The sequence below is a fragment of the Struthio camelus genome, chromosome 15 (genome assembly GCF_040807025.1).
Source record: "Struthio camelus isolate bStrCam1 chromosome 15, bStrCam1.hap1, whole genome shotgun sequence".
NCBI classification, from domain to species: domain Eukaryota; kingdom Metazoa; phylum Chordata; class Aves; order Struthioniformes; family Struthionidae; genus Struthio; species Struthio camelus.
The window spans coordinates 1,036,870-1,061,358 of NC_090956.1; the positions used below are offsets into that span (position 1 = coordinate 1,036,870).

Sequence of the window (24,489 nt, forward strand, 5' to 3'; positions counted from 1 at the left end):
CTTATTGGGGCTTATAGCAGGCTTCAGACTTCTTTAATACTTAACCTGTGCTGCTCTATTTGTTACTGCCTTTATTTACTTTTGTTTCTCTCCCTCACCCGCTTTAAAAAATGCCCTGAAATGGTTTCATACTGTTGTCACTGAAATAGTTTAAACTATGTGATGATTTAGTCCACCTATCATGTAAGAATTGGCAAGTTGTCTTTCATTTTTTGATTTCTAGGTGTACCTCTTCTTGTAAGGGGCCCTGTAGTTATTTACAGGGGGAGGGAGGTGTTAAATCCCACTGAAAATCCCTTTCAGCTCCAGTTTGTCTCTTTGAAAAGAGCTGTTATAAATATTTGTGCCCTATTCTTTCTTCAAATGAATCTAAAGATTATTCAAGTGGGTTGATATGAAAGTCTTTCAGGAAGAGATCTCTACTCTGAAATTGTGAATCCAGGGGAAGGCATTGCAGCAGCGCTGACGGGACCTGTCTGCCGGGGCTGTGAGGCAGCGGGGCAGTCGTGGATCCCATACCAGAACTGCGGCTGGTACCGATGTTAGCTGAGACAGCTACAGGTCCGCAGGGGCAAGTGTGGCTCGATGTCGGCTGGAGTTAGTGGAGGGTTGTGGGGCTGTTGAGTTTGGTTCCTTGCACGGGAAAAGCGTGGTTTTTCTCCGAATGGTGTTAAGCTGCGCTGGAACCGCTCAGCGCTCCTCACAGCGCTACTCGTCCTTGTGTTCGTGAAGATGGGAACCTGGGGCCGAGCACCTGCCGGCTGTCCCGCGTGTGCCGGCAGCTGGCCGCACGCAGCCCTCGGGCCGCCGCCCCGGCCAGCCTCCGCGGCCGGGCCGCCGGAGAGGGGCAGGCGCTCCCCCTGCCCCGACAGCCCCGCCGCTCCTGCGAGTGCAAAACCCCCCTGCAACGCGTTTCGCAAGCGAAGCGGCGGCGGTGGGGCGAGCCCCACGCGTGTGCGCGCAGGCCAGGCGTGGCCGTTTCCGTCGCTCGCCGCCTTCGCGGCCCCTCGCCAGCCCCGGCCGCGCAGGTCTGGCCGCTCCCCCGGTTTAGCGCCGCGGGGGCAGCGGCGCCCCGGCCCCGCCGTCGAGCAGGAAGCCGCGTCCTGGACCCGCCCCGGGCGGGGACTCGCGGCGAGAAGCGCCGCCGGCCCGGCATGTCCGGCCATGGGCAGCGCCCGGCTCCGCGCCGCGCTGCTGCCGCTGCTGCCGCCGCTGCTGCTGCTGCTCCGGCCGCGCCGGGCACAGGTGGGGCCGCGCCGCGCCGCGGGGGGGCGCGTGGACCCGGCCCGCGCGTGCCGCTGCGTGGGCACCGGCGGACCGGGGTGTTTGGGCATCCCACGCGCGGGAGCGTGCAGGCGCCCTGAGGGCCGGGGTCCGTGTGCCCCCGTGTCCCGCCGGCGGCGTGCAGGCGCGCGAGGGCACTGGCGCCCTCGGTGCGGGGTGCGCGTGTGCCAGGGTCCCCGGGGTTCAGGGGCACGGGAGTGAGTGTGCATGAGCGTCCGGTGGGCGTCAGCGTGCAGGGCTGGGTGCTCGGTGGGTGGGAGTGCCTGCGTGTGATTGTGCTGCAGGTGCGAGTGTGTGTGCATCAGTGCCTTGCACACGAGCGTGCAGGGGCGTGAGTGTGCTGCGGGTGGGGGGATGTGGGCTTGTGTGTGTGCACAAGTGTCCTGGGGGCACGAGTGTGCAGGCACAAGCACCTGTGGGTGCGCGAGGGCGTGAGCGCGCAGGCAGGAGCGCCCTGCTTGTGGGGGGCGGGGGGCTCTGGCCCCTTCCCCGCTCCTGGGTCAGGCCCAGCCCTCGCCCCCCCTCGCCCTCCCGCCCGCAGGGCTGTGCAGCGGCGTCGCGCGTCCCCTCCGGGCAGCAGGACGGCAGCGCCCGTGTGTGGCCTGGGGTGTTTTGAGCGGCCAGGGCAGCATGCCCGTGGCAGCTTCCGCGGGTCCGGAGCTGCGCTCCGTAAGAGAAAGGCTCGGACGGCTGATGCCGTGTTTCTGCCTGTGCTCGGAGCCAGGGCCTGCGGTAGCCGTCCTCTTTCCCATCACTAGAGGAGCGAGCGTTTTCCTCCCGGAAACGATAGCTGAGCTACAGCAATCAGTGACGCTTGTGCAAACTCCACGTTGGCGGTGGTAGGAATCCCGGATCTTTCACAGGGGAGGGTGAACGCAGATCTCAGAGGCGCGGGACTGTACTCCTGGGATAAAGCTGTCCAGAAGGGCTTGTGGTAGCCGATGCTAGGAGCTGAGCGTAAGGGTGTGCTGCCCTTCCTCAAGCGGAGGGACAGCGGTAGCTCCGGGGATGCCCAGCGGATCCTACGGCTCAGCAGTGTTGTGCAGGGAGAGCGGGTGGCAGCCTGGCCCTTGCTTTGCGGGCCTGTCACCAAATAAATGAGCAATTACAGAAGAGCTGGAGGAAACTGCGGGGTACCAGGGGCAGGAGGGAGGGAGGGAGAAGCAGAGCCTGCTGTTGCTCTAGCAGCTGCTGGGCTCTGGGCTCTCGGTTCTGTTTCCGTCGCGTGGGTGCCCACAGCTCAAGCTGCGTCCGCTAGCCTGGGTTGTCCTCTCAGCAAGGGGGTCAGCTATTAGCGGGCCCTTTTCGCTGGCAGTGAGCCTACGTGGCATGCCACCCTGTGCTGCAGAAGCAGTGGCAGAGGAACAGGCATGCTCCTCTGTCCACCTCACTACATCCTACAGATAAAGTGAGAGCTGGGCTTGTTCTGGGCTCGTTTACAAATTAAACAAGAAGAGAAAGTGCTAATAATAGAACTGGGCACAAAGCAGAGGAGTGGCTGTGAAGTGTGTTGTGAGGGGACCGGCGCGCGCTCCAAGCAGATCCTGCCTAGAGGAGCGCGAGAGGTGGGTGCCAGCGAGGGAGCTGGGGTACAGCTGGAGAACGGGCTACGTGACAACCATCAGGGTTGTTGTCGGTCATGTCACTGCAGCTGAGGGAATTTCAGCTCTCAGTGGCTCAAGGGAGAACGTGTCCCTTCACCCCACTGTGTCTTAGCTGGTCCATTACCACTATCAGTTTCTCCTCTGCGGACAGGTACTTGCTCACATATAACATCTCTTCTTGGCACAAGCCGTTGCCCAGTCCCTGCTCTTTAAGCTGGCCAGATCCTTGGGCCGAGCTCCTTGCCAAGTTTACGTTCTAGGTTTTGACAAAGAGAAGGTGAGAGGGGGGCCGTGAGGGAGGCTGTGCGGGCTCCGAGGGATGTGCGCTGGCCAGGCAGCCCTCGCAAGCTGTCGAGGCAGCAGTCGGTCTGTCTGCGTCTCCATGCCCGTGCAATCTGGGGACGGCCACGGACAAGGCGCTGGTCGCTCCCTGCAGCAGCCCCTTTCCTTCTTCCGAGGGAGGTGGTGCCGAGCAGCTGCCGGTCCCTCTCGTGGAGCAGGTGGCTTATGATTAACTCGTCTCCGTGTGCGAGGAGCGGGGCCAGCTCCCGGGCCTCGTCCCACGGTGGCTGCTGACCAATGGGGAGTTCAGAGAGTTGCTCTGACTCCTGGGCAGCAGGAGCGAACACGTCACGCTCGCCTCCTCCTGAAGCCGTTTCTGTCCCCCAGTGTTGTTTGCCTATCGCTACCTTGTTTGCTGATGGGGTGAGGCTGGCTGGCGTTGGAGCGTGCAGTGGGTGAGCTGGCACTGGCAGCATGAACGCCGTATACGGACGTAGCCAGCTCCCCACAGCCAGCACAGTGCCTGTGTAATTACTGTCTCACCATTGGGGCAGCTGCAATCTGTAGCTTTAAAAGCCTTAAGAGCTAGCATCAGTTGCACTTCTGGCATGAAAAGCCACCGAACTAGTTTGCTGCTGGAAGGAGCCAGTAGGTGAGCTGTTTGTGTCACCTTCCAGAAAGGCAGCTGATCCCCGCAGGCAGGAGACCTTGCTCCAGACGGTGGGAGAGGAAAGCAGGTAGTGCGCCCGGCACCTCCCCTCTGTGCTAGGCGACCCATGGCGCAAAGGGCCCAGGAATGAGGGCCTGCGGCTGATTCTGAGTTTTCTGTGCTTCTGCTTACTGTGAACACAGCAAACTTAATGCCAGTGCTTCTTGCCACGAATTTATGAAAAGCAGCACCTTTGAACACCGGTTGACAGATGTGATTCTTCTGTTGTCCTGTGTCAATGAAGCTGAAGGAACAAGTAGATTTGTTACTCTGGTCTGTTGAGAAACCTAGTACAAAAGGTTTTCTTAACTGCTATTTAAGACTGTGTTTTTCACATTTGTTTCATTTGCAGAAATACTTGAAAAGTTTCCAGTGGAGGTTTGGAAGCCTGTATCCAAAAACTGAACCTCCTGATGAGAGACCTGGTTTTCCTGTTATCTGTTACCTTTTTGTGCAGCCTCTGTCAGAGGTTCATGAACCACAGACTGAAGCCTGCAGGTTTAAAAACAAAATACAAGAGCGTTCTGTGTTTTGATTCTTGTATGAATCGGTCTTGATAACTTGGTTGTAGTCATGACAGGACTGTAGTGCAAGGAAATAAACTCTTCCCCCTTCAAGTCTTGGCTCATTTGAGACCAAAAAGGACCTTTATTTTTTTTCCTTGCTGTATGTTATTTTGGAGTATCCAGGGAGTGACAGAAGGGTTGGTGAGCTGTGTTAAACGGTACAGGCGGTGGGGGTTTGTCCTTAAGTCTGTCCCTGCTCTCTTAGTACCACGTTTCTGTCCATAGTGTCTCACTGGCAGTGCTGTGACTGTCCCAGAAACACTGCTTTTTGTATCCACTCTTGATGGAAACCTTCATGCTGTGAGTAAGAGTACAGGTGACATCAAGTGGACCCTGAAGGATGGTGAGTAACAACCCAGAAGGGTGTTTGCTTGTAGTCTAGGTCCCTGGGCTTGTCACTAGCTGTGGGGGATTGGAGATGCACTCTGCAGCTTAGATCTTGCTGAAAGTGCTTTGAGCAGCCAGTTTCTCCAGACACTGCAGAAAGCTACCCAGGCCCTGCTGTTTTCAGAGGAGCATGTTTACCATGGGCCAGATCTCCACTGCCAGCAGTGGCTATTCTGGGTCTGAAATGCAAATAGGTACTGAACTGAATATGCCACCGCGTGACTAGAAATAGTAAATGCTGCCACGCTGTCCCCTTTTGCAGGGAGAGACTGCTGACGTATGTGTTTCACTCTCTTTTTCAGATCCTATTCTGCAGGTGCCAGTTTATGTTGCAGAGTAAGTGTCATTTCCCCCTGGATGGAGCGTCCTTTGCAGTAAAGGTTGTTTATCAGCCTTACAATGTACACAGAAGGCGTTTGGAGATGCTGGAGATTCCCCGATCAGCCCACAGATTCAAAACAAGGAAGTGGAATCGCAAAGATATTAACCGTCTAGCCTGTGCTATTGCATTCTCTTAAACCCCTCTTTGTGGTAGCACTTCATGCATCATGATATAGGAATAGCTGCTGCCTCCTACTGAACATATAGGCTTTCTACAGACAGACCAGAAGCTCTCAGTGCCACCACGCAAAAGTGTAGGAGAGAAATTGAGGAAAATCCCTATGTTCATTTAAAACTGCAGGGGGAAACCAGAAAAGCAGAGAAATCCTTTGAGATGATGGGCAGAAACACCAAATCAGCACACCTGGGTAGATACAGAGCAGCTGTGTGGGAATTACTGTGCCAAGCCAGACCAGGAGTTCATCTCATACCAAATCTAGTGCTTGAGATTTCCAGGAAAGGTTAAACACTGTAGTAAATCATTCTGGAACAGACTGCTGAGGGCAGTTCTTTATTGCATCTCCTGTTTAGTCATTGGTAGGTGCCTGCAAGTAGGGGACAGTTCCCATTTCATTCTGCTTTCTCCTCCTTTTCAGACCAGCGTTTCTTCCGGACCCCAATGATGGCAGCCTATATATCCTGGGAGGAAAAAACAAAGAAGGCTTGATGGTCAGTGTGGCTGGGGGAAGGGTGCTGTGCATGCCAGCCTCCACCCTGCTGGTTTTGCAGGGCTGATGCAGACAGGGCAGACCTGCTGCACAGGCCTGGGAATTCAGATTGCTCCTGTTGGCACCTTGAAGATCTCTGCCAAGTGGATGTGGGGGAAATATAGCTAGGTCCTTTCCTTCCCCATCGCTCCAGCCTATTTTCTGCTTGACCAGTGAAAACAGGCAGGGAGAAGAGGGCTTTCCCAGGAGCATCTGTCCTTCCCACCCTGTTTCTGGAGGCAACAAGGCTGCTGTTTATGGAGCTGTTTCTCTGACACTGTTGCCGCTCACAGGCCGCTGTACTGCCTCTGTTACAGAAGCTCCCATTCACCATCCCAGAGCTGGTCCAGTCCTCGCCATGTCGCAGTTCGGACGGTGTTCTCTACACAGGTATGAGGAACTTCTCCCCATGGGAGAGATCAGCCACTCTGCCTGGCATCTGGACCCTGTGAGGTTAAACAGGGAGGTAGTTCATGCCTGGAAGGCACAGGTGGGCTCTGACCTGAAGTATGAACACACCAGGCCTATGTAGAGTCTGCAGGGATGGGTCTGGCCTGGGGCTGTGAGTGAAGGAAGAAGTGATGTAAGCTGCAGAGAGGGAAGGGCGGAACAGGGACCTCATGGAAAAGGTGTCCTTGGAGGGAGGGATATGAGGAGGAAGCCTGTGGGGTGGCTTTCAGGAGAAGGACAGCAGGGCTGTGGAGACTTAAGGCAAAATGTATTTTCATTCTCAGGGAAGAAGCTGGACACCTGGTTCATCGTGGACCCCAAGTCAGGAGAGAAGCAGACCACTCTCTCAACAGAGGCCTGGGATGGTCAATGCCCTTCAAGTCCCCTGCTCTACATCGGCCGTACCCGTAAGCCAGGACTCTCCCCGTTTATCTGTCTAGTCTCAAGAACAGGGTGCTGGGCTGTCCCACCTGTCTTGCTGGGGATGCTTGCTGTCAAAGGAGGGTCTGCATAAACTCTGCTGCTAGTGAAAGGCTTTGCTGTCCCTTTGGAAATAACAGAGAGTGGAGAGTTTAGTCTCTCCTGCAGCACACTCCTCTCTATCAGGTGTTGTAATACTGATGGGTTAGTGCTTCCCACAAGTGCTGTGGCTGACTCCATGCCAGGATAGGTATCAGGGTCCTCAGCGTTTCTTCTCAGTCCCCAGTTCCTCCCTTCCAAAGGCACTCACCCCTCTGGGGCAGTGCTGTGAGCACTAGTGCATTGACCTCGCTGCTTTTCTCTGATCCCCAGAGTATGTCATCACTATGTATGACACCAAGTCGCGGGAGCTGCGCTGGAATGCCACCTACTCGGATTACTCGGCACCGCTCTACGAGGAACTGTACCACTACAGTGAGTCACTGCAGCACACAGTGTGTGCAGGAGCCAGCTCCCTCCCGGGCTCCAGCGCTCAGCGGGGTGGGCGCTCCCATGGGGCTCAGCAGCTGGACAGGGAGATTCCAAATCAGTACTGTACTGATTGCTGGGGAAACAGCTGCTGTGCTGGCCGTGCCTGGCCTGAGCCTGCATGACTGGCAGAGGTGGGAACACAGCACTAGGATGAGCAGTACGTATCTCTCTCAGATATGGCCAGCCCTCCGTGGCTTGAGGATAGTCACCTGCGTTCCTTGGAAGACATCCCTGGGGATGCAGGGGAGCTGCAGGATGGTGATAGGATCTCCCTCAACTGCTCTGGGGTTTCATTGAAGAGTTCACATTTAGTGCAGGTGTGTTGTCTGCCAGCAGTCCAGCAAAGAGCTCTTGCATGAACAGAGCAACAAACAGCAGCCCTAGCCTGACTGAAGGCCACAGGACCAGCATGACATGGAGAGAGGGGATAACGCCCCAAAGTCAGTGCAGCTGCATGACCTCCATCCTTCTGTCTCTGGCTAGAAATGGCACACTTTGCCTCAAGCGGAGATGGCCTGGTGGTGACGTTGGACAAGGAAAGCGGGGAGGTCCTGTGGGCACAGAACTATGGCTCTCCTGTGGTAGGCATCTACATGTGGCATCAAGACAGCCTCCGCCGTGTCCCCCACCTCAACATGGCCATGGAGACACTGCGCTACCTGACCTTCCACTCTCAGGACATCCGCCTCATCAAGTGGAACTACCAGTCAATGAAGGACTTCACCACTACCAAGACCCAGCTGCTGTATGTGACTTGGGAGCCCTCAGACCCGGGTAGAGAGACAAGCAGGCTGTGGGAACCCTCTGGTCTCTGGGGAGTGGCTTGAGGCAGGCAGTGGGGGCTGGCAGCACTGCGGTCCTGGAACAGGGGACAGTAGCTAGGACAAAGCCCTTGCTTTTACAACCATCGTGAGCCTGAGAAGGGGCTGGCTGGCTCAGGACGTGGGACGTCAGTGGGTCCCGGTTATGGCAGCTTGTTGCATTTACGTTGCTTGGTGCTCATCCGCTCCAAACAAAGACAGCCTCAAGAGTGATGCTGTTTCCTGGCATTGCAGGCCAACACTCTATGTGGGGAAGCATGCAGCCAGCTTCTACGCCTTGACCTCCTTGGTCCATGACAGTGTGGCTCTGGTGGTGAGTGTCCTCTCTGACCCCATGAATGCTCCCCATTTCAGGGTGAGCCAATGAATGTGTTATGTCTTGACTTCTTAGTACTTCATTAACTGTCTGATCCCTTTAGCCGCGGGGGATCGCGCTGGCCAGGATTGATGGCCCAACCACAGATGATGTGACTATGAGAGAGTCCGGCGAGTGTGAGATCACACCCAGCACAGATGTCAAGTACCCCCAGGGCAGCATCACTTCACTCCACAACCAGTGGCTCCTAATAGGTGTGGACCCCCAAGAGGACATCACTCTCCCTACATCCTCACTTTCACAGACTGTCTTAATGAGAGGGAGCCAGAGCTACGGGTGTTTTTTAGTGTGGCAGGATAACTTGCTTTGCCTAGTGGTTTAAAACGGATTGAGGCTGTGTTTCGCCCTCAAAGACTATGATGACTCTGGCTTGGGTTTCATTCCAGCATGTCCTTGACCTTTCCCTAGAGCAGGCTGTCGACCTGTGTGGGTGGGCAGAGACGTTTTGAAATAAGGCTGACAATTACCTGTGCTAACGAATGTGATATTGCATATTGAGTTGTGCGCACAGGTGTTGAATTCATTTGCTTGCTCCATGATTGCTCTCGTGTGTGATGGCAGGAGATGCCATGGTGCACTGGCATGCTTGAAAAATCAAACTGGTCTCAGGGTAGTTGTATGGGGAGGCACAAAGAGCAAGGCCAGGCCTTCCATGGTGTGCTAAGAGGAGGCGACCTTGTCCTGTGCCATTCTCCATTGGCTACAGTTTCCTCGAGGTCTCCTTCTCCAGGGATGGAGCTCTGGCATTTTTCATGTTTCCCATCGAAACAACATCCCTTCTCCATGAGAGCCAAAGCTAATAAGTGAGCCCACTTTGGCATTGCAGAGATGACCATACTGAAGCTGTGATCAGATGAGTTGACTGTTCTCTCTTTTTTCTCCCACCACAGGGCACCATGAGCTGCCTCCTGTGATCCATACTACAATGCTAAGAGCCTTTCCAGAGAACCTGAGGAAGACGACAGAAACCATCATTCCCAAGAACTCTCCTGCCAGGGCTGTGTTTGAAGATGTGAGTGTTAGAGCTCCATTGGGTCACTCCTGTGAACTGTGGGGGACCTTGGAAAATGCTGGGTTGCTGAAGGGACCAGGTCATCTAGAGTGGGAGGATGTGCCCCAGCGTGTGAGCTAGCATGAAGAGGGAGATTGTGTGTGCAGAGCTGACGCAGAGAAGGAGAGCTGCTGGGAAGGAGCCTCAAGCACTAAGTGCCCAGAGGTCCCTGCTGGTGTAACCCAAGTGTCTGGGTGTGTGTTGCAGTATCTGACGGCGAGCAGCATGGAAGAGCCAGCTATCAGGAGCAACGACGGGCAGTTTCAGTCAGATTCCACCCAGGGAGAGCAAGTGGAGGTCTACCCAGAGCCTAGCAGCTGGGACATCATGATGGCTGGAGTCAGCACAGCCCTGCTGGGTGGGGGAATCCTATTCCTCGTTCTGATGGTAAATGACTGTTCCTTCTCTCTCTGACACCTTGGCCTGGCTGGTAAAGTAACTGTCTGCTGCGGAAATTCCACTGTTTGAAGGGCTGGAAACTCCCTTTGGTTCTTTTTTCTTGTCTTTGTGGCACAAGCAACACTGTGTTGTGAGGAGCAGCATAGCTTCCACACTGTCTCATATGTACTCATAGTCATGAACTGAAATTGTGTGCAGCTTTCTGCTCCCAGCCCTGGGTATGTAGCTGGCTGGGGCAGGAGAAAAAAGGTACGCGTTAGATCTGCTTGTGTCTAGGCTGTGCTGATGCCCTGGGCTCTCATCTGCTGGGATACGAAGAGCTGAGGTATTTTTGTTGTTTGTGTTCCAGAAACTGCAAAAGCAACATGAGGCACAGCAACAGCAGCTGGAGAAGCAAATTCAGCTCTTACAGCAGCAACAAGAGATGCTGTTCCCAGGTCAGACCTCTGGAGATGGTGTCTCTGCAGACCCCAAGGAGCTGGGTGTGACCCAGGGAAGTGCTTCACAGCAGTCACAGAGCTCCAACCCATCCACCTACCCAAAGAACGTGGTTAATGGGATGGTCAGCCAGGATCCAGCTGTCTTGGGGGCTGCTGAAGGTGTGTGCTGGTGAGGACAGGAAAGGTGCATGGGGCTCTCTGTCCTGTAGGCCAGGAACTCCTTACTTGTGGGAATGTCTATGTCCTTCTCCACAATTTGGAAGGGGACTTTTCAGAAAAGTAAATCCAAGATTTTGAGGCACGCAGAGACTGAAACAAGGTTGGACAGATGTTGTCATCCAAAGTAGGAGCAGAGATGCCCTATAGATAAGATGGCTGCAACCTCAGCTGAGGGGGAGGAGATGCAAGACCTGGTGCTGGATAAGCATGGGCTACAAAAGCAATTGCAGGAAGAACAGGGCCCAAGAAAGGACCAGATGGTGAAAGAACTGGATGTCCTTGATATGACACTAATACTCAGAGGTTGAAGGATGGCTGCTGACATCAATCTTCCTCTGCAGATGCAGGACCAGACATGATTGTGGTTGGGAAAATTTCTTTTAACCCCAAAGATGTGCTGGGCCATGGAGCTGGAGGAACCTTTGTCTTCAGGTGGGTAGCACCCTGGGATGCCCTCTCTTTTGCTAAGGCCAGGCCGGGTTCAGAGGACCCTCTCTCTCACCTGGGAGCCACAATTGTAGCACTAAGGCAGGTTCCTTCCCTGGTAGGATCCATATGGTTCAGAGGCTTGTGTGAATGGGTTTCCAAGTTCCCCTTCTTAGTTTCTGGCATTGGCCAAAGCCTTGCAAGGCTGCAAATCTGCAGGGCTATGCTCTGCTGTATCTGGTGAGGGCTGTACATGGACACTGCTGTCAACTCTCCACGTAGGGGACGGTTTGACGGCCGGAACGTGGCTGTGAAGCGCCTTCTGCCCGAGTGTTTCCACCTCGTGGACCGCGAGGTCCAGCTGCTCCGGGAGTCGGATGAGCACCCCCACGTTGTACGATATTTTTGCACCGAGAAGGATAAGCAATTCCATTATATCGCCATTGAGCTCTGCTCTGCCACATTGCAGGAGGTGAGCCCACAGCCCCTTTCCCCGCCTGGTTGCTTGCAGAGCAGGGTCATCCACGTGTAGCTGCCACAGGGCAGCTGTTAATTAACCCTTCATGTCTCCATCCCTGTATTTGCAGGGAGTCCCCAGGGGACTGTGTCCAGTTTCATCTGTCCCATTAGTGAGGTCCTAGCCTGCAATATTGTTGCAGGAGCAGAGTACTCTGCATGTATGAGGGCAGGGTTGTCAGCCAGCAGTTTCTGCATTTGGAGCCCTGTTTGAGGTCCGCAGAGTGCCTTGCTCTGTACCTGCTTCTCCACAAGTCAGAGGGCACAATGGTTAGATCTTGCATGTACAAGCTGGAAGGTACTTTGGAGATGCAGAGCACACAGTTAGTAGTATTACTTCCTTATGAATCAAGCCCCTGTCTTTGTTCCGTTCCTGATTTTCCCTTTCAGGAGGTGGCAGTGCAGCAATGTGCTTCTTTGCACCATTTAGAGCAGTTGTTCCCTTGTGGGTGACCTTGGAGCGGGAAGCAGCTTCTGGTCCATCATCCTAGTGCTGCACCCCCGTAAGGAGCTAGCTGGGTTCCTTCCCCAGCACAAGCTGGGAAGAGACAGCATATTGGGATTAGAAGAGTAGAGCAGGAGTGTTGCTGAAGCTATGGAAGGTCTAAGTGAGAGCAGTTTTGGAGCAGAGCCAACTGGTAGACCTGAAAATGACAAGTTAGCCTTGGAGACACAAACGGCCTCTGAATGGACTTGTACAGGCAAAAGCTCATCTCCTTCCAGCTCTGTCAGCCCAGTGAGAGATCTCTCTCCTGACAAGCCTTGCCTTGATGACTCCTATAAATTAGACCTCAGTTCATATCTCTTTCTACCCCTGTCTGGTTCCAGTACGTGGAAAGCCCTGGCTTCGATCGTCGGAGCCTGGACCCGGTGTCTCTCCTGCATCAGACCACGTCAGGCCTGGCACACCTGCACTCGTTAAACATCGGTAAGAGGGCCGCTTTCCCTGCTTTCATTCACATGCCTCTAGCTTGAGAGCAACATGTTCAGCTGAGCAAATTCAGTTTTAGGGAGCTCCTATCTTCAGCCCAAGAGCTTTGTGCTGTGAGATTCAAACCAATAGCTGCCAGGTATGGAGGCAACTCATGGGTTTCCAAGCTGTGGCATGCTGGAAGACATGCAGTAGCCCTGTTTCATCATGACAGCACCAATCCTCGGTTCAGTCCTGCAGCTGCAGGGTCATATTGCAGGTAACACTGTGAACTGCCTCTTTCAGTTCATCGTGACCTGAAACCCTGCAATATCCTCATCTCCGTCCCGAATAGCCATGGGCAGATCCGAGCCGTTATCTCCGACTTTGGCCTATGCAAGAAGCTTCATGGGGGACGACACAGCTTCAGCCTCCACTCTGGGATTCCTGGCACTGAGGGATGGATTGCACCTGAGTTGCTGCAGGAGGCCCCAAAGGAAAATCCTGTCAGTGAGCCATGACTGGCAATGCCAGTCCTGTTTATTGTGCTTGTTAACCTTTTCTTTGCAGAGTCCTTACTTGCAGCAGCAGCCTCCTGGTGTGCTGCTGAAATCCTCAATTAAGACAAAAGCTCTAAGAGTAAAAGCCAGTTCAAATGCAGAACATGAGTAGTCATCACCAGGATCTCCTTAATCAGCAATTAATTACTTATTGCTTTCCTGTCCTTTGTGGGGACAGCTATTCCCAATAAAAGGTGGAGTCCTGGTGGCCTGGTAGAGTTGGAGCCAGTGTCACATCCACTCTAACATGCCTGTGAAAGCAGATGGATCTCAGTAAAAGCTGAGTGTTCCTGGGTATGTGGCTCACCAGCAACATGATCACTGGATGCCTGGGACAGTGGTCAGATGTGTTCAGCACAGGTCTTTCATCTGGCTGTAGTACTTGGAAATTTGGGGTAGGGAGGTGGGATGGGGCCATGGGAACTGGCTCGCTGTGAAGGTTACTCATTCTGCTCATCTGTTAAGCCCAGGGTATCCTGTTTCTGTTGGAAGCCAGTTGCAGTACTGGGGATTGGCAACGTGCTTCATAAAACCTTATACTGGGATTAATTTGTACAGATGTTTAAGACACTAGCAGCCCTTAGGCGTTCATCTGGCAGTGAGGTTCTGACTTCTGTTTGTGCCCCTGAAAAGCTCTTTCCTAATCAGGACCTGATGTGATAGGGTGTTTCACAGATTTAGAGGGAAACAGTCCCTGCTGCAGAAAGTGTAGGCAGGCGGGAGCTCTTGTGCAATACATTTATCAGCAATTTTGCATTTACCAAAGAAAACTCTACAGTGTTGTCTCTGAGTTACTTCCTAGCTAAAGCTACAGCCAACAACCAAGTTTTCATATATGGGAATGGAAAATGGGACGGTAAAAATGTTTCTTCATCCCTTACTGTGAGAGTCCCATCTCCTTGTTTGTGTTTTGCAGACATGTGCTGTGGACATCTTCTCAGCCGGGTGTGTCTTCTACTATGTGGTGTCAGGAGGAAAGCATCCATTTGGGGACAGCTTACGGCGACAGGCCAACATACTGTCAGGCACATACCAGCTGACTTGTCTGCAGGAAGATGCTCACGGTAAGGGCCCTTCCCCACAGGCATATAAATGCATGTGAATCCCCCAACATCAGAAGACATAGGTACAGTAGTAATGACACAATGATCTGGTCCTTCTGTGACACCTGCTTTTTGCAGCTATGAGGCTACGTTGCATATGTTGACTCTTGCCTTGCAATCCTCAGAAGGTAAATCAGCATCATTAATCCTGTTTGGTGGAAAAGAAGCTTAGACCAGAGTAGTAAGATGACTTACCATAGTCACAGAGGAAGTTAGCGACAAGGTGGGCTCCTCTGGGTCTTTGTGCTTCAGCCACAGGACCAGCCTTTCAGATGTGCTGCAAAGAGCACCAACATGGAGGACAATCTCTAGAGTTTTGTAGTTGCAACTCGTTCCATTGCCCCAGTTCATGCAGAGGGAAAAGAGTTAATAGTGGGTTTTGGTATTCAGAAATAGCAGGACAAGTTTAGTTTCATTTCATTATAGTGCTGCAGTCCTTGGAAACATTGTGTGCCATGACTTGCAGTAAAAACTGAACCAAGATGTGTGTAGCTCCCAGTCCTTCCCCGGGGAATTAGTTCTTATTTCGTTTGTTTTGCATACAAGACAAGGTTGTTGCAAGAGAGCTGATTGCAGCAATGATCAGCAGTGAATCCCAGAAGCGCCCTTCAGCCCCTGTGGTCCTTATGCACCCCTTTTTCTGGAGTCAAGAGAAGCAGCTGCAGTTCTTCCAGGTGAGAATTCTCTGGCCAGCCAGGTAGTGAATTTAAGTGGGATGTAAGCATGACTGACGTAGTGCAGTCTTTCTGAATCTGCAGGTGGTCAGAAAAACAAGTGCTGAAAACAGCCATATTTAGCTCAATATTCTCATTCTGATCTAGTTTTGCAAGTGGGAGACTGCTGCCTGCCCTGAGTTTGAGGCCAGGGCCCTTCTTCCTGTATAAAAACCCATTTCAAAACTGTCTCACCTGGAAGGAGACTCTATCTGCAAGTGACTGGGTTCGGTGTGGCCTGTTTGCCACCAACCTTTTTCATGCTCCCAGCCTGCGGGCTGCATGTGTGTTGGTCTCCCCTGGGAGCAGGCTGTGTGTCTCTCTTCCACCCTCCCCACAGCTCTGTTCTCTGGCACTGAACGGGGTTGCCCTCGGGCCAGAGCCAGTGCGAGTGACGGTCCCGTTACCTGCTCTTTGGCCTGCAGGATGTCAGCGACCGCATTGAGAAGGAACCTGCTGAGGGGCCCATAGTCTCAGCCTTGGAGGCAGGGGGACGGTCGATTGTGAGGGTGAACTGGAGAATGCACATCTCTCTCCCGCTGCAGACAGGTAAAAGCTCAAGTCTGGGCTCACTGCTGGACCCTAAAGCTGGTGTCTTGTAGCCAGAGAAACAGAGCTTTCCAGGTCCATGTCCTTTACTGGGTAATGGCATGAGGCACCTTCTGATGCCCAGGAGTCAAATAGCAGGAAGGAAGAGCTGCCCACCCGCGCTGTGGGAGGGCAGAACAGTGCAGAAACCCCATCCCCTGGGTTTGTCCCCCCATCTTGAGCTCCCATACAAGTTTCCCATTGAGGTGCTGACTCCCGTCAGTGCATATTGCCCCTGGGAGCTGTTTGCAGCTCTGACATCCCTACGCATCATTTCAAAGCCACTTCTCGCGGATGCTGATTGCGGCTCTCCTGCCGTTTCCAGACTTGAGGAAGTTCCGGACGTACAAGGGCGGTTCAGTGCGTGACCTCCTGAGGGCCATGAGGAACAAGGTACAGCCACCAGCCCACAGCAGGAGCCCTCTGGGCTCCAGGCACGCACAGTGCCATCGCTGACCGCTCTGTCTTTCCTGCAGAAGCATCACTACCATGAGCTGCCTGTCGATGTGCAGGAGGCCCTGGGGTCGGTCCCCGATGATTTTGTTCAGTACTTCACCTCTCGCTTCCCCCACCTGCTGCTCCACACCCACAGAGCCATGAGGGTCTGCGCCCACGAGCGGCTCTTCCAGTCCTACTACTGCCAGGAGCCAGCAGATGATGGAAAATGAGGGGAGACGCCGCACCCCGGAGAGCGCTCACAGTAAGAGGCTGGTGGAGCCACTCAGTGCCTAGGCGTCACAGGGTTCCCAGTAGGATGGGGTCAGCCAATGCATGTCTCTGTTTTATCCTGTTAAAGCAGAGGTTTCTGGAGCTCTTTCCCTTCCAAACTCACGTTGGCAGGCATTAGCTAGAGCTTCAGCTGCCTTGCCTGTCACCCTGGCGGGAACAAGAGCCCCTGTCTCCCTGACCTGCCAGTATCTGTAGACACTGCCTTGCATCAGCTCTTGGGGAAGGTCTCTACCCACAGGGAGTTCTCTTTGGGGCCTGTGCATGGCCCCTTGGTATGGCTCTCAGGGAGCCCATCTACCTGTTTTTTGGGAAGCAGGAACTCTGGATGGGGGCAAGATCTTTTAAAAGAAAACTGCCATTGTCTGTAATATTTACAGTACATTAGTTCTTCCTGTACTGTGCAGATGATCAGTACCAGTGCAATCGCTGGAGCACAGGGCAAACCCAGCACTTGTCGGTCTTTCAGCAGCTGATTGCTATAACTAGTCGTGTGGGCTCTCTGGCTTCTGTCTTCCCTGTGTACAGCAGTGGACAGCTGAGCAGGCCAGGGTGACATGGGAACACAAGCCTGGGAGTGCTCACCCAGCGTGCCCAACAGTTACAGGAAGCACAGTCCAAAAGAGGTGATCGTAGTTTGCAGTTGGACTGTTTCATCTTGGTCCTCCTGAACCCAGGAGCAGCCATTTAGGCCTCTGCCTTTGCAAAACTCTAGTTCAAATTCAGTAGCCTTAAGGCCCTTGTGTCAGAGATTTAAAAAAAAACAAAAACAAAAACAAAAAAAACTCTGCCACAGACATAGTGTTTTGAAAAGTCAGAGAAAAAAAAAAAAAAAACCTCAGCGTGTTGAAGGCATTTTCTTGAGAATAGCTGAAAGACTGTTGCAGCTGGAATGTTGGGTTGATGCCTGGAACCTGCTGGTTGTTCGTCAGAAGACGCAGCAAGCTTTGGTCCCATGGTTCCCTCCCGTGCCACACTCCTATGGAAGTGGCAGTGTGATTATGTGTTTAATACAAATACAAATGCGAATGGAAGCACTCTTATGATAGTTTTGACACTGGATATGGCACTTTCTCCCAGCTGGGGGTGGGGGCTGAGGCAAATGGGGTCAGCTTTTAGCATCCAGCCTCAGGGCTTTGGACCTGCTATTTGCATCTTCCTCTGCCTGCTAATGGCAAGGTGCGGCCAGTCCTGGAGGCAGGCTCTGGGCCTTCCAGCGCAATCCCAATAATGAAACTTTTTTTTTTAAGCTCAGATGGGCTCAGAAAAAGGGTTTTACCCTTTTGGTAGCCAGCAGTCCATGTTATTTCAGGTCAGGTACTTATGTGTTAGCCAGGAGCCCAGATGGTTTGCACAGCAGAACAGCAGTGCTGCTATCTGCAAACAGTTTCCTCAGGGCAGAAAGGGAGAGAAACTTTGCCCTCTGTGGATCGTTTCCCTCATAACTCAGGCCTGTGCCTGCTGCTCCAAAGGCCTCTGCACAGCTGGAGCAGCAGCATGTGCTTTTGCTCCAGCACCTTTCCAGACCTGGCTTCCAGGCTCCCCAGGCAGCTGAGTGCTGCCCTGAGATAGGGTTCCCATTTTCTGTCACCCCCCTTTGGGCTGCAGTCAGCTTGGAGGCTGGGGCGCTGCAGGCCTGTGATTCACATGAGCCAGTCCATGAGCAAAGGACCTGCAGGCAGCCCTACACAGCAGCTGGAGCCAGCTATGCTGGGCAGAGAGAAAAAAATGCTTCTGTGCAAAGGTGGGAGGTGAGCCCAGGCATTCACTCAGGCTGGCACCTTACCCTGAATGCTGCCAGGCTGCACCACACACCTGAGAGCAGCTCTGCCTTCTGACAGAGACAGTTATCATAGATGCAAGAGTGAGAGGAGGCAGCCTCAATTCCCCCCTGCATCAAGCTACCTCTCAGCTGCTGTAGCTAACCATGCCCAACTGCCCCTCTGCATCAGCAATCATTTTATATAGTCTTGATTCCACTTTGTACTGGGGTGTGGGGTTCTATTACACTGGTAACAGTCAGTTTGTACATGATTTATTCTGTATGTCCTAGAGCATTTTATACAAAACAGTAAAAAAAAATAAAATTAAATTAAAAACAAGTGATCTTATCCTGGCAGTCAGCAATGGTTGGAGAAAACCAAAGGCTTCACTTTGGAGAAAACCAAACACACTTGGAGAAACCAAACACACTTGGAGAAAACCAAAGCCATCCACTTCCTGCTGAACTACCTCAACCCAGCAACTTGCTTTATTTTCACCTTTTCAACATATTTGGTCACTGCAGGCCTGTTGATGTAATAGAGCTTCTCAAACAGGGGGAAGACAAAGGTAAAAGGAAGCACTCCTCTTCTCACTGTTAGCCTACAGTTACTGGTTAGAGCACATCTCCTACAGTACTTTGTGAGAACAGCAATAATTCCCTTCTTCCTCCAGCACAGGGGAAAGAATGAGGTACAGGCTGTGGCTCATGACAAACACCTCCTAAACTTTAAAACTCCCACTTCTTAAGATTTCCTGCTGCTCCATGTTAGAGATGGAGCCAAGCAGCAAGGCCAGAGCTCAGCCATGCTCACCAAGGGCCAGTAGTAGGAGCAATGAAGCAGACAGCATAGGTCCCACAACAGCCTGTGGGAGTGAGAGCTCTTGCTTGGGCAGGAAGGGGCAGAGACATCAAGCTGCTGCCTCCCTCAGCTGCCTAGGTAAGTCCTTACAGCAGGCAAAAGAGAACCAAGACAGGTTGGACGCTGCAGCCAACAATCTTTAATCAAGTTATGCAATATACAAAAGTTTAGGTTTCACATAGATTAATTTCAGTATTAAAAGGCTGATTGCTCAGTCTCAACCTGGGCATGTTAAATATCTTAGGTGAATCACTACAAGAAGAAACAAAAGCCCAGAGCATAAGGCACAAACATGTACAAATAACTTACATGATAATTCTGCCCTCCCCACGCTCTGGTCTCTCATGAGAAGGCCCAGGAACCTCAGATAAGAGGTTTAGGTTTTTTTGGGGTTTTTTTGTTTGTTTGTTTTTTTGAGTCAGGCTTTTTGTTTTGGGAAGTTAGAAAAAAGACTAGATAATAAAAAATAGACTTTCTATTGGGAGTGGGAGCAAGAAACACCCTTGGGCACCAGAGTAAACACAGCACCATTCCCACAGCATCAGAGGCTCCCTCGTGGCAACTAGACCGTACTCAGGAGTGGGAGCCCAGCTGGGTGATGAGAGGTTACAGTGCAAGCAGGGATGCTACTAGACTCCCCTTATCCACAGCTGGAACAGTTTGGCACAGATGTCAAGTTCATCAAGACCAAGACCTAAGCAGAGGGTTTCAAGCGGGCTGAGCCAGACTTTGAGCTGAGGAGCTTCTCCACCATGGTGCGAGCATAGCGGAGCCGACTGGCCAGCTCCTTGCAGCATCCATGTTCCTCAATGAGGCTAAGCTTGTATGTGCGGAAGTCCCGTTTCTCATCTATGTATGTGACAGCAGCCATGAGAGGGCACAAGATGACTTTGGTGTGGTCCTACAGGGAGAGAACACAGGTCACCCTGAGCACACTGCAAGCACTGGATTTCCCTCAAGATGAGCCATCTCAGCAGTTGGGGTATCCCAGCAGCTCCCAGAAACATGCTAACAGAGCAACTCACCACAGCCAAGTCAGAGTAGGAAACCATTCCTTCATAGATTTGTTTCCCTTTGCTGCTATCTATCTGGCCAGCCAGCTCAAGAGCCACTGCACTTAGAACTGCGCAGCAGTCCTGCTCAAGGAAATAGCCCCTTAGCACACTAAGGTGTCTGGATGGCTTATGTACCAGCAAGCTGAGTAAGGAGCCTTCTAGTCTAGGTTCACCGGACAAAGTTTTGTCTCAGGTTACACCCTCCTGCTAAGGAGGTTGTTTGCATATAGCACCATTTGTAGCAGAGCTGTTAGGGCAGCTAGAACTGCAGCTTTGGGAAAAATGTGGAGTAGCATTCTCACCTGGAAGAAGTTGATCTGCACAGTGCCATTGCTGAGGTGCAGGATGATGGCACTGCGGGTCCGGAACCATGTGCAGAGGTAGGGTAAACGAGCCAGCTCATCTCCTTCCCGAGGCGTGATGTTAGCACCTGCCTTCAGCAGGTGCTCGCTCATATAATTCCGGAAGTATTTCAATAGTGTTATCTGCAGACAGGAAGGGCAGACAGGCTGGAGATGGCCCATGCTACATGGTGGGGGGCAGGGCCTGCTTTTCAGTCCCACAGCTGCCTGCTGTCTTTCAGGACTTGAAGGGTCACTGTAGGAACTTGTGCAAGTTCCCATACTCAGACAGCAAAGTTAACCTAGTTGGCAATGCTTGAGACTCGCTCTGCTTAGCACTCTGGTACATGCATACCATTTACCATGCATACCATGCTTTGGGTGCGTATTTCTTTGAAGCTCCTCATAAGTGAGCCTCAGCTAGCAACTGGAAACAGCAAGAGTTGCTAGTGTCTCTCCTTTGGGCCACGTTATACCAGCCAAGAGGAAGCCTGCAGGATGAAAGTGGCCCCAAGAGATGGATCTTCCCCCTGGAACCCACCCCAGAACTGACCTTCTTGTTCAAGGCAGAGGGATAGGATCTCACAGTGAAGTAGGACTCTGTGCTGTTTTGCTCAATGTACTGCAAGCTGTCCCCGTCATTGTACATAATGAGACGAGTGGAGTCATTGAAGAGAACTCCAACACTGTTGTCGCACAGCTGATAACCTAGTCCAAAAGGGAGTCTGTTAGACCTTCAAATACACAGGATTGCTGATTGCGCAAAACACAAGGTAGAATTGTGTCAGGTAAGGGATTGCTGACAGACACCCCACCAAATCTAGGGCTCCTCTGCTTTGCAGAGGTCTGGGTGGCACTTTTCCTCCTCCGGATTTATCACCCTCCCTTGTCACATCACCTGCCACAGAAGGAAGTTTTAGTAACTATAGTACTGGGTACCATTTGCTCACTGCAGAGTGAGGCCACATTCCCTTTAAGCATGTAGCTGTTTTCTGCCTGTAGTGGCATGAGCTGATGTTCAGTGACCACTGCTCTGGATTCACTGCATATTCAATAACGTTCTTGGTGGTTTTAGACACCTACATGTTTGACTGCCAGATTAAAGAATCTCACACATGCAATGCCTGAATCACAACTTCCCTCAGCTTCTTCAGAAACTGGAAAAGGCTGAAGTGCTGTCCCTTTATTACTTACCTAGACCATATTTATCTGAGTAGTCCACCCATTTGCTAACCCAGAAGATAGGAATGCAGGCTGGGTCTTCAGCCTCTTCTGCCAAGAGAACAGTTTATTAGAAGACGTTTTAAGGCATCCTGCACATGGCAGTAAGCAAGTAAGGCCAAAAGGCAGGCAAGTAGCTACTGCATCACTTCTCTGCCTTCCAGTTTGAAGCCAAGGAGATCAGTTGGCCCCTCACTTTGAACAGCAGTAGAATGACAAAAAAGCAAGTTACCTAGGAAGGCCAGTGCTTGTGGGTTTGTCCCCAGGCTCACCTTGTCTCACAGCCACTCTCTCAGATGGCTTGGCTGAGTTGACTGCAGTCAACTGCTGTAACATGTCCACTAAGTGACAGTCAACAGCATCTCCCAGCTCCCGCAGCCCAGCTACATCATCTTTTTCAGGCAAGCTCTCTAGTGCAGGGCTGTCTGGTCCTGGGCCAAGAAAGAGAAGAGTGTGGAGGCATTACCAGGAAGTAGGTTTCTAAAGGCACCAGCTTTACATTCAACCCTAGCTGTAAGAAACATGTTACACACCATATAGCTAAAGCTAGTGCTGACACAGCCCAGACTCAAAGCAGGGAGGAGACCTCCCATTCACAGTGTACTCCAGCTTTTCATGAGAGTCATGAAGATGTGAGGCAGTATCACATTCCCCACCAAAGGTCTGGATATTGCCAGAGGCCAGGTAGGCTTTCAACCAGCACTGCAGCGCACAGCCCTCGGCTCCCAGGTGCTTGCGCTCACCTTTGTTGAGTGCAGTCAATGGCTTTCGCCCATTCAGTTCAAGCCCACTGGGAGCAATTGAAAACCTAGGTGCGACGGTGAGACAACTGGTGGGCAAGCGGTTAGGGATGTATCCTGATGTGAAAAATTCATCATTCAGCAACTCATCGATAGTTGGGCGTGTGGCAGGGTCAGACCTCAGCATCTTCTGGATGAGGTTAGCAGCTACAGGGTTGATGTGCTAGGAGAAAACAGAGGCAGAGTTAGAAACAAGAAAAGTCAAGGAAAAGTGTGCAAAAGGAGCAACGTGCACAGGGTGTGCAACATGGGGACAGCTCTTCTCAAAGCAGAGCTCCTGTGCTGCAGCAGGCACACAGGACGCCAGCCTGGGGAAACAGAACAGCTCACCAGCACCTGTACAATCTCCTGGCAGAGTTCAGAGCTTTAAGTCAACTGACTAGCAAGACTGAACCAACAGTGGAATAGAGCAGGGGGACCTGGTCCAGACCTCATCTGTGGCTGGACTTGAGCAAGTTAGTTTACCCCATGGCCTTTTCCTCCATGTGCCAGCTGCCCAGCTCAGATTTTTGATATGTCAAGGAGGAGCTGCTGGCTCCTCAGTAGGAAGCTGACCCCACAGGTCTGTTCTACCACAGACTGAAATATCCCCTTCATAGCACTCAGCAAGGAGAGCTGTTTCACCATTCTGCAAGAGCTCATTAAGTGTCAGAAGCAGAATGCTGCAGAAGGCAACCAAAACCTGCTGCAAGGTTGAGTCCACCCACAGGAAGTGCCATACCTTGGGGATGGTATATTCATTCTTCTTAATTCGGATATAAGTTTCCTTTAGACAAGAGGTTTCAAAAGGTGGTTTCCCTACCAGCAGGGTATACCTGTGTGTTTAAGGACATAGAAGTGTGTCAGTTTTGTATGAGGCAGCCTGCAGGGGGACTACAACACCCCTGGTCCAGAAGCAGCCCCATCCTGAAGTGCCTCCTGTGACTTCCCAATGACTTCCTTGTTCCCTCTGCCAGGAAGAGCTGGTACAGCAGGCAGAAGTATTATTTCTAGCTCCTTCTCCCAGAGGGGGGGAGTTGGGATTTTGTACCCCTGGAGAAAGTTCTGGTTAGGAATAAGGGCTTTTGGGAAAAATACCTCAAGACAGCCCCCATGTGAGCATATTAGCCGAGCAGGTCTAACAGCAGTGCTCAGCCAGGGTGGGTGCTCTGGAGACAGCATGCCCAAAGCTTCAGCTTATACCAAAACCGCCAGGAGACCTGGAGCACAGGACAGCCCAGTCATGGGGGGTGCTTTGACTCACATGATGCAGCCAATGGACCAGATGTCCACCTCAAAGCTGTGCCCCTTCTTGCCCAGCACCTCTGGGGCAATGTAGTTGGGGGTCCCACACAGGGTCTTCTTGCGCTCTCCATCATACTCCACTTTGGTGGCCAGGCCAAAGTCACCTTTGAGACATGAGGAAGATGAGCACATAAGCCAGAGGCCCCCACACTGTCAGGGACCCCCTGAGGTCGGGGTCCCTGCTGTGGCAGGGGACACTTGCGTCACAGGCACCTACCAATCTTCACCTCCATCTCATCGCTGAGGAAGAGGTTGCCCAGCTTGAGGTCGCGGTGGATGACGCGGTGGCTGTGGAGGTACTGGCAGCCCAGGATGGTCTGGCGCAGGTAGTAGCGCACCTCGGGCTCGCTCAGCGCCTTCCGCCGCTTGTGCAGCTCCAGCAGCGACTGCGGGAGGCCGTCAGTGTGCCGGCCCCCGGGCTGCCCTGATTCCCCGGCCCCCCCAGAGCTCCCCTCCACCTGGCTCCAGGACACGATCCCCCCCAGACTCCCCCTGCCCCGATTCCCCAGAGCCCCCGGACCCCCCTGCTCGGCCCCAGGGCACGATCCCCCCTCAGACCCCCCTGCCCGGCCCGGAGCCCTCCCAGCCCCTCACCCGGCGGCGGCAGAGCTCCAGCACCACGTAGACGAAGTCGGCGTCCTCGAAGAAGCCCTGGAAGCCGACGACGTGGCGGTGCGCCAGGCTGCGGTGGATGGCGATCTCCATGGACATCTTCTCCTTCTGGTGCGGCTTCACCAGCAGCGACTTGGGCACCACCTTGCCGGCGAACACCTCGCGGCTCTCGGCCTCGGCCAGCTCGTAGCAGCGCGCGAAGCCGCCCTTGCCCAGGAACCGCCCGCGCACGTAGCTGCGCCGGGTCCGCGGGTCCACCAGCACCTTCGGCACCTCCTTGCCGCCCGCCGCCGCCGCCGCGCCGCCCGCCCGCCCCGGCTCCGCCGCCCCCGGCGGCCGCGCCGCCTTGCCGCCCGCCGCGCTCATCGGACCGCGAGGGCGCG

At 53.1% G+C, this 24,489-nt stretch overlaps 2 protein-coding genes across 2 annotated transcripts; one reads left to right on the forward strand and one right to left on the reverse strand.

The window, feature by feature from the left end:
* Positions 1 to 915: 915 nt before the first annotated feature.
* On the forward strand, positions 916 to 18,273 carry ERN2 (endoplasmic reticulum to nucleus signaling 2). Its single transcript, XM_068908391.1, has 22 exons — positions 916 to 1,245; positions 4,671 to 4,788; positions 5,135 to 5,168; positions 5,810 to 5,882; positions 6,238 to 6,310; positions 6,655 to 6,777; positions 7,163 to 7,264; positions 7,805 to 8,066; positions 8,377 to 8,455; positions 8,562 to 8,712; positions 9,409 to 9,530; positions 9,777 to 9,956; positions 10,318 to 10,567; positions 10,969 to 11,059; positions 11,336 to 11,525; positions 12,398 to 12,497; positions 12,786 to 12,985; positions 13,956 to 14,103; positions 14,689 to 14,816; positions 15,281 to 15,404; positions 15,769 to 15,836; positions 15,920 to 18,273. Exons 1-22 carry the CDS (start codon positions 1,165 to 1,167, stop codon positions 16,109 to 16,111), a joined length of 2,889 nt encoding a protein of 962 aa, XP_068764492.1. The 5' UTR covers positions 916 to 1,164; the 3' UTR covers positions 16,112 to 18,273.
* Positions 18,274 to 18,909: 636 nt separating this feature from the next.
* On the reverse strand, positions 18,910 to 24,472 carry PLK1 (polo like kinase 1). Its single transcript, XM_068908392.1, has 10 exons — positions 24,089 to 24,472; positions 23,712 to 23,880; positions 23,454 to 23,598; positions 22,932 to 23,025; positions 22,154 to 22,373; positions 21,683 to 21,841; positions 21,384 to 21,461; positions 20,743 to 20,897; positions 20,151 to 20,333; positions 18,910 to 19,694 (listed from the first exon to the last, which is right to left on the reverse strand). The coding sequence occupies exons 1-10, from the start codon at positions 24,470 to 24,472 to the stop codon at positions 19,488 to 19,490; spliced, it is 1,794 nt and encodes a 597-aa protein (XP_068764493.1). The 3' UTR covers positions 18,910 to 19,487.
* Between the last annotated feature and the right edge of the window lie 17 nt (positions 24,473 to 24,489).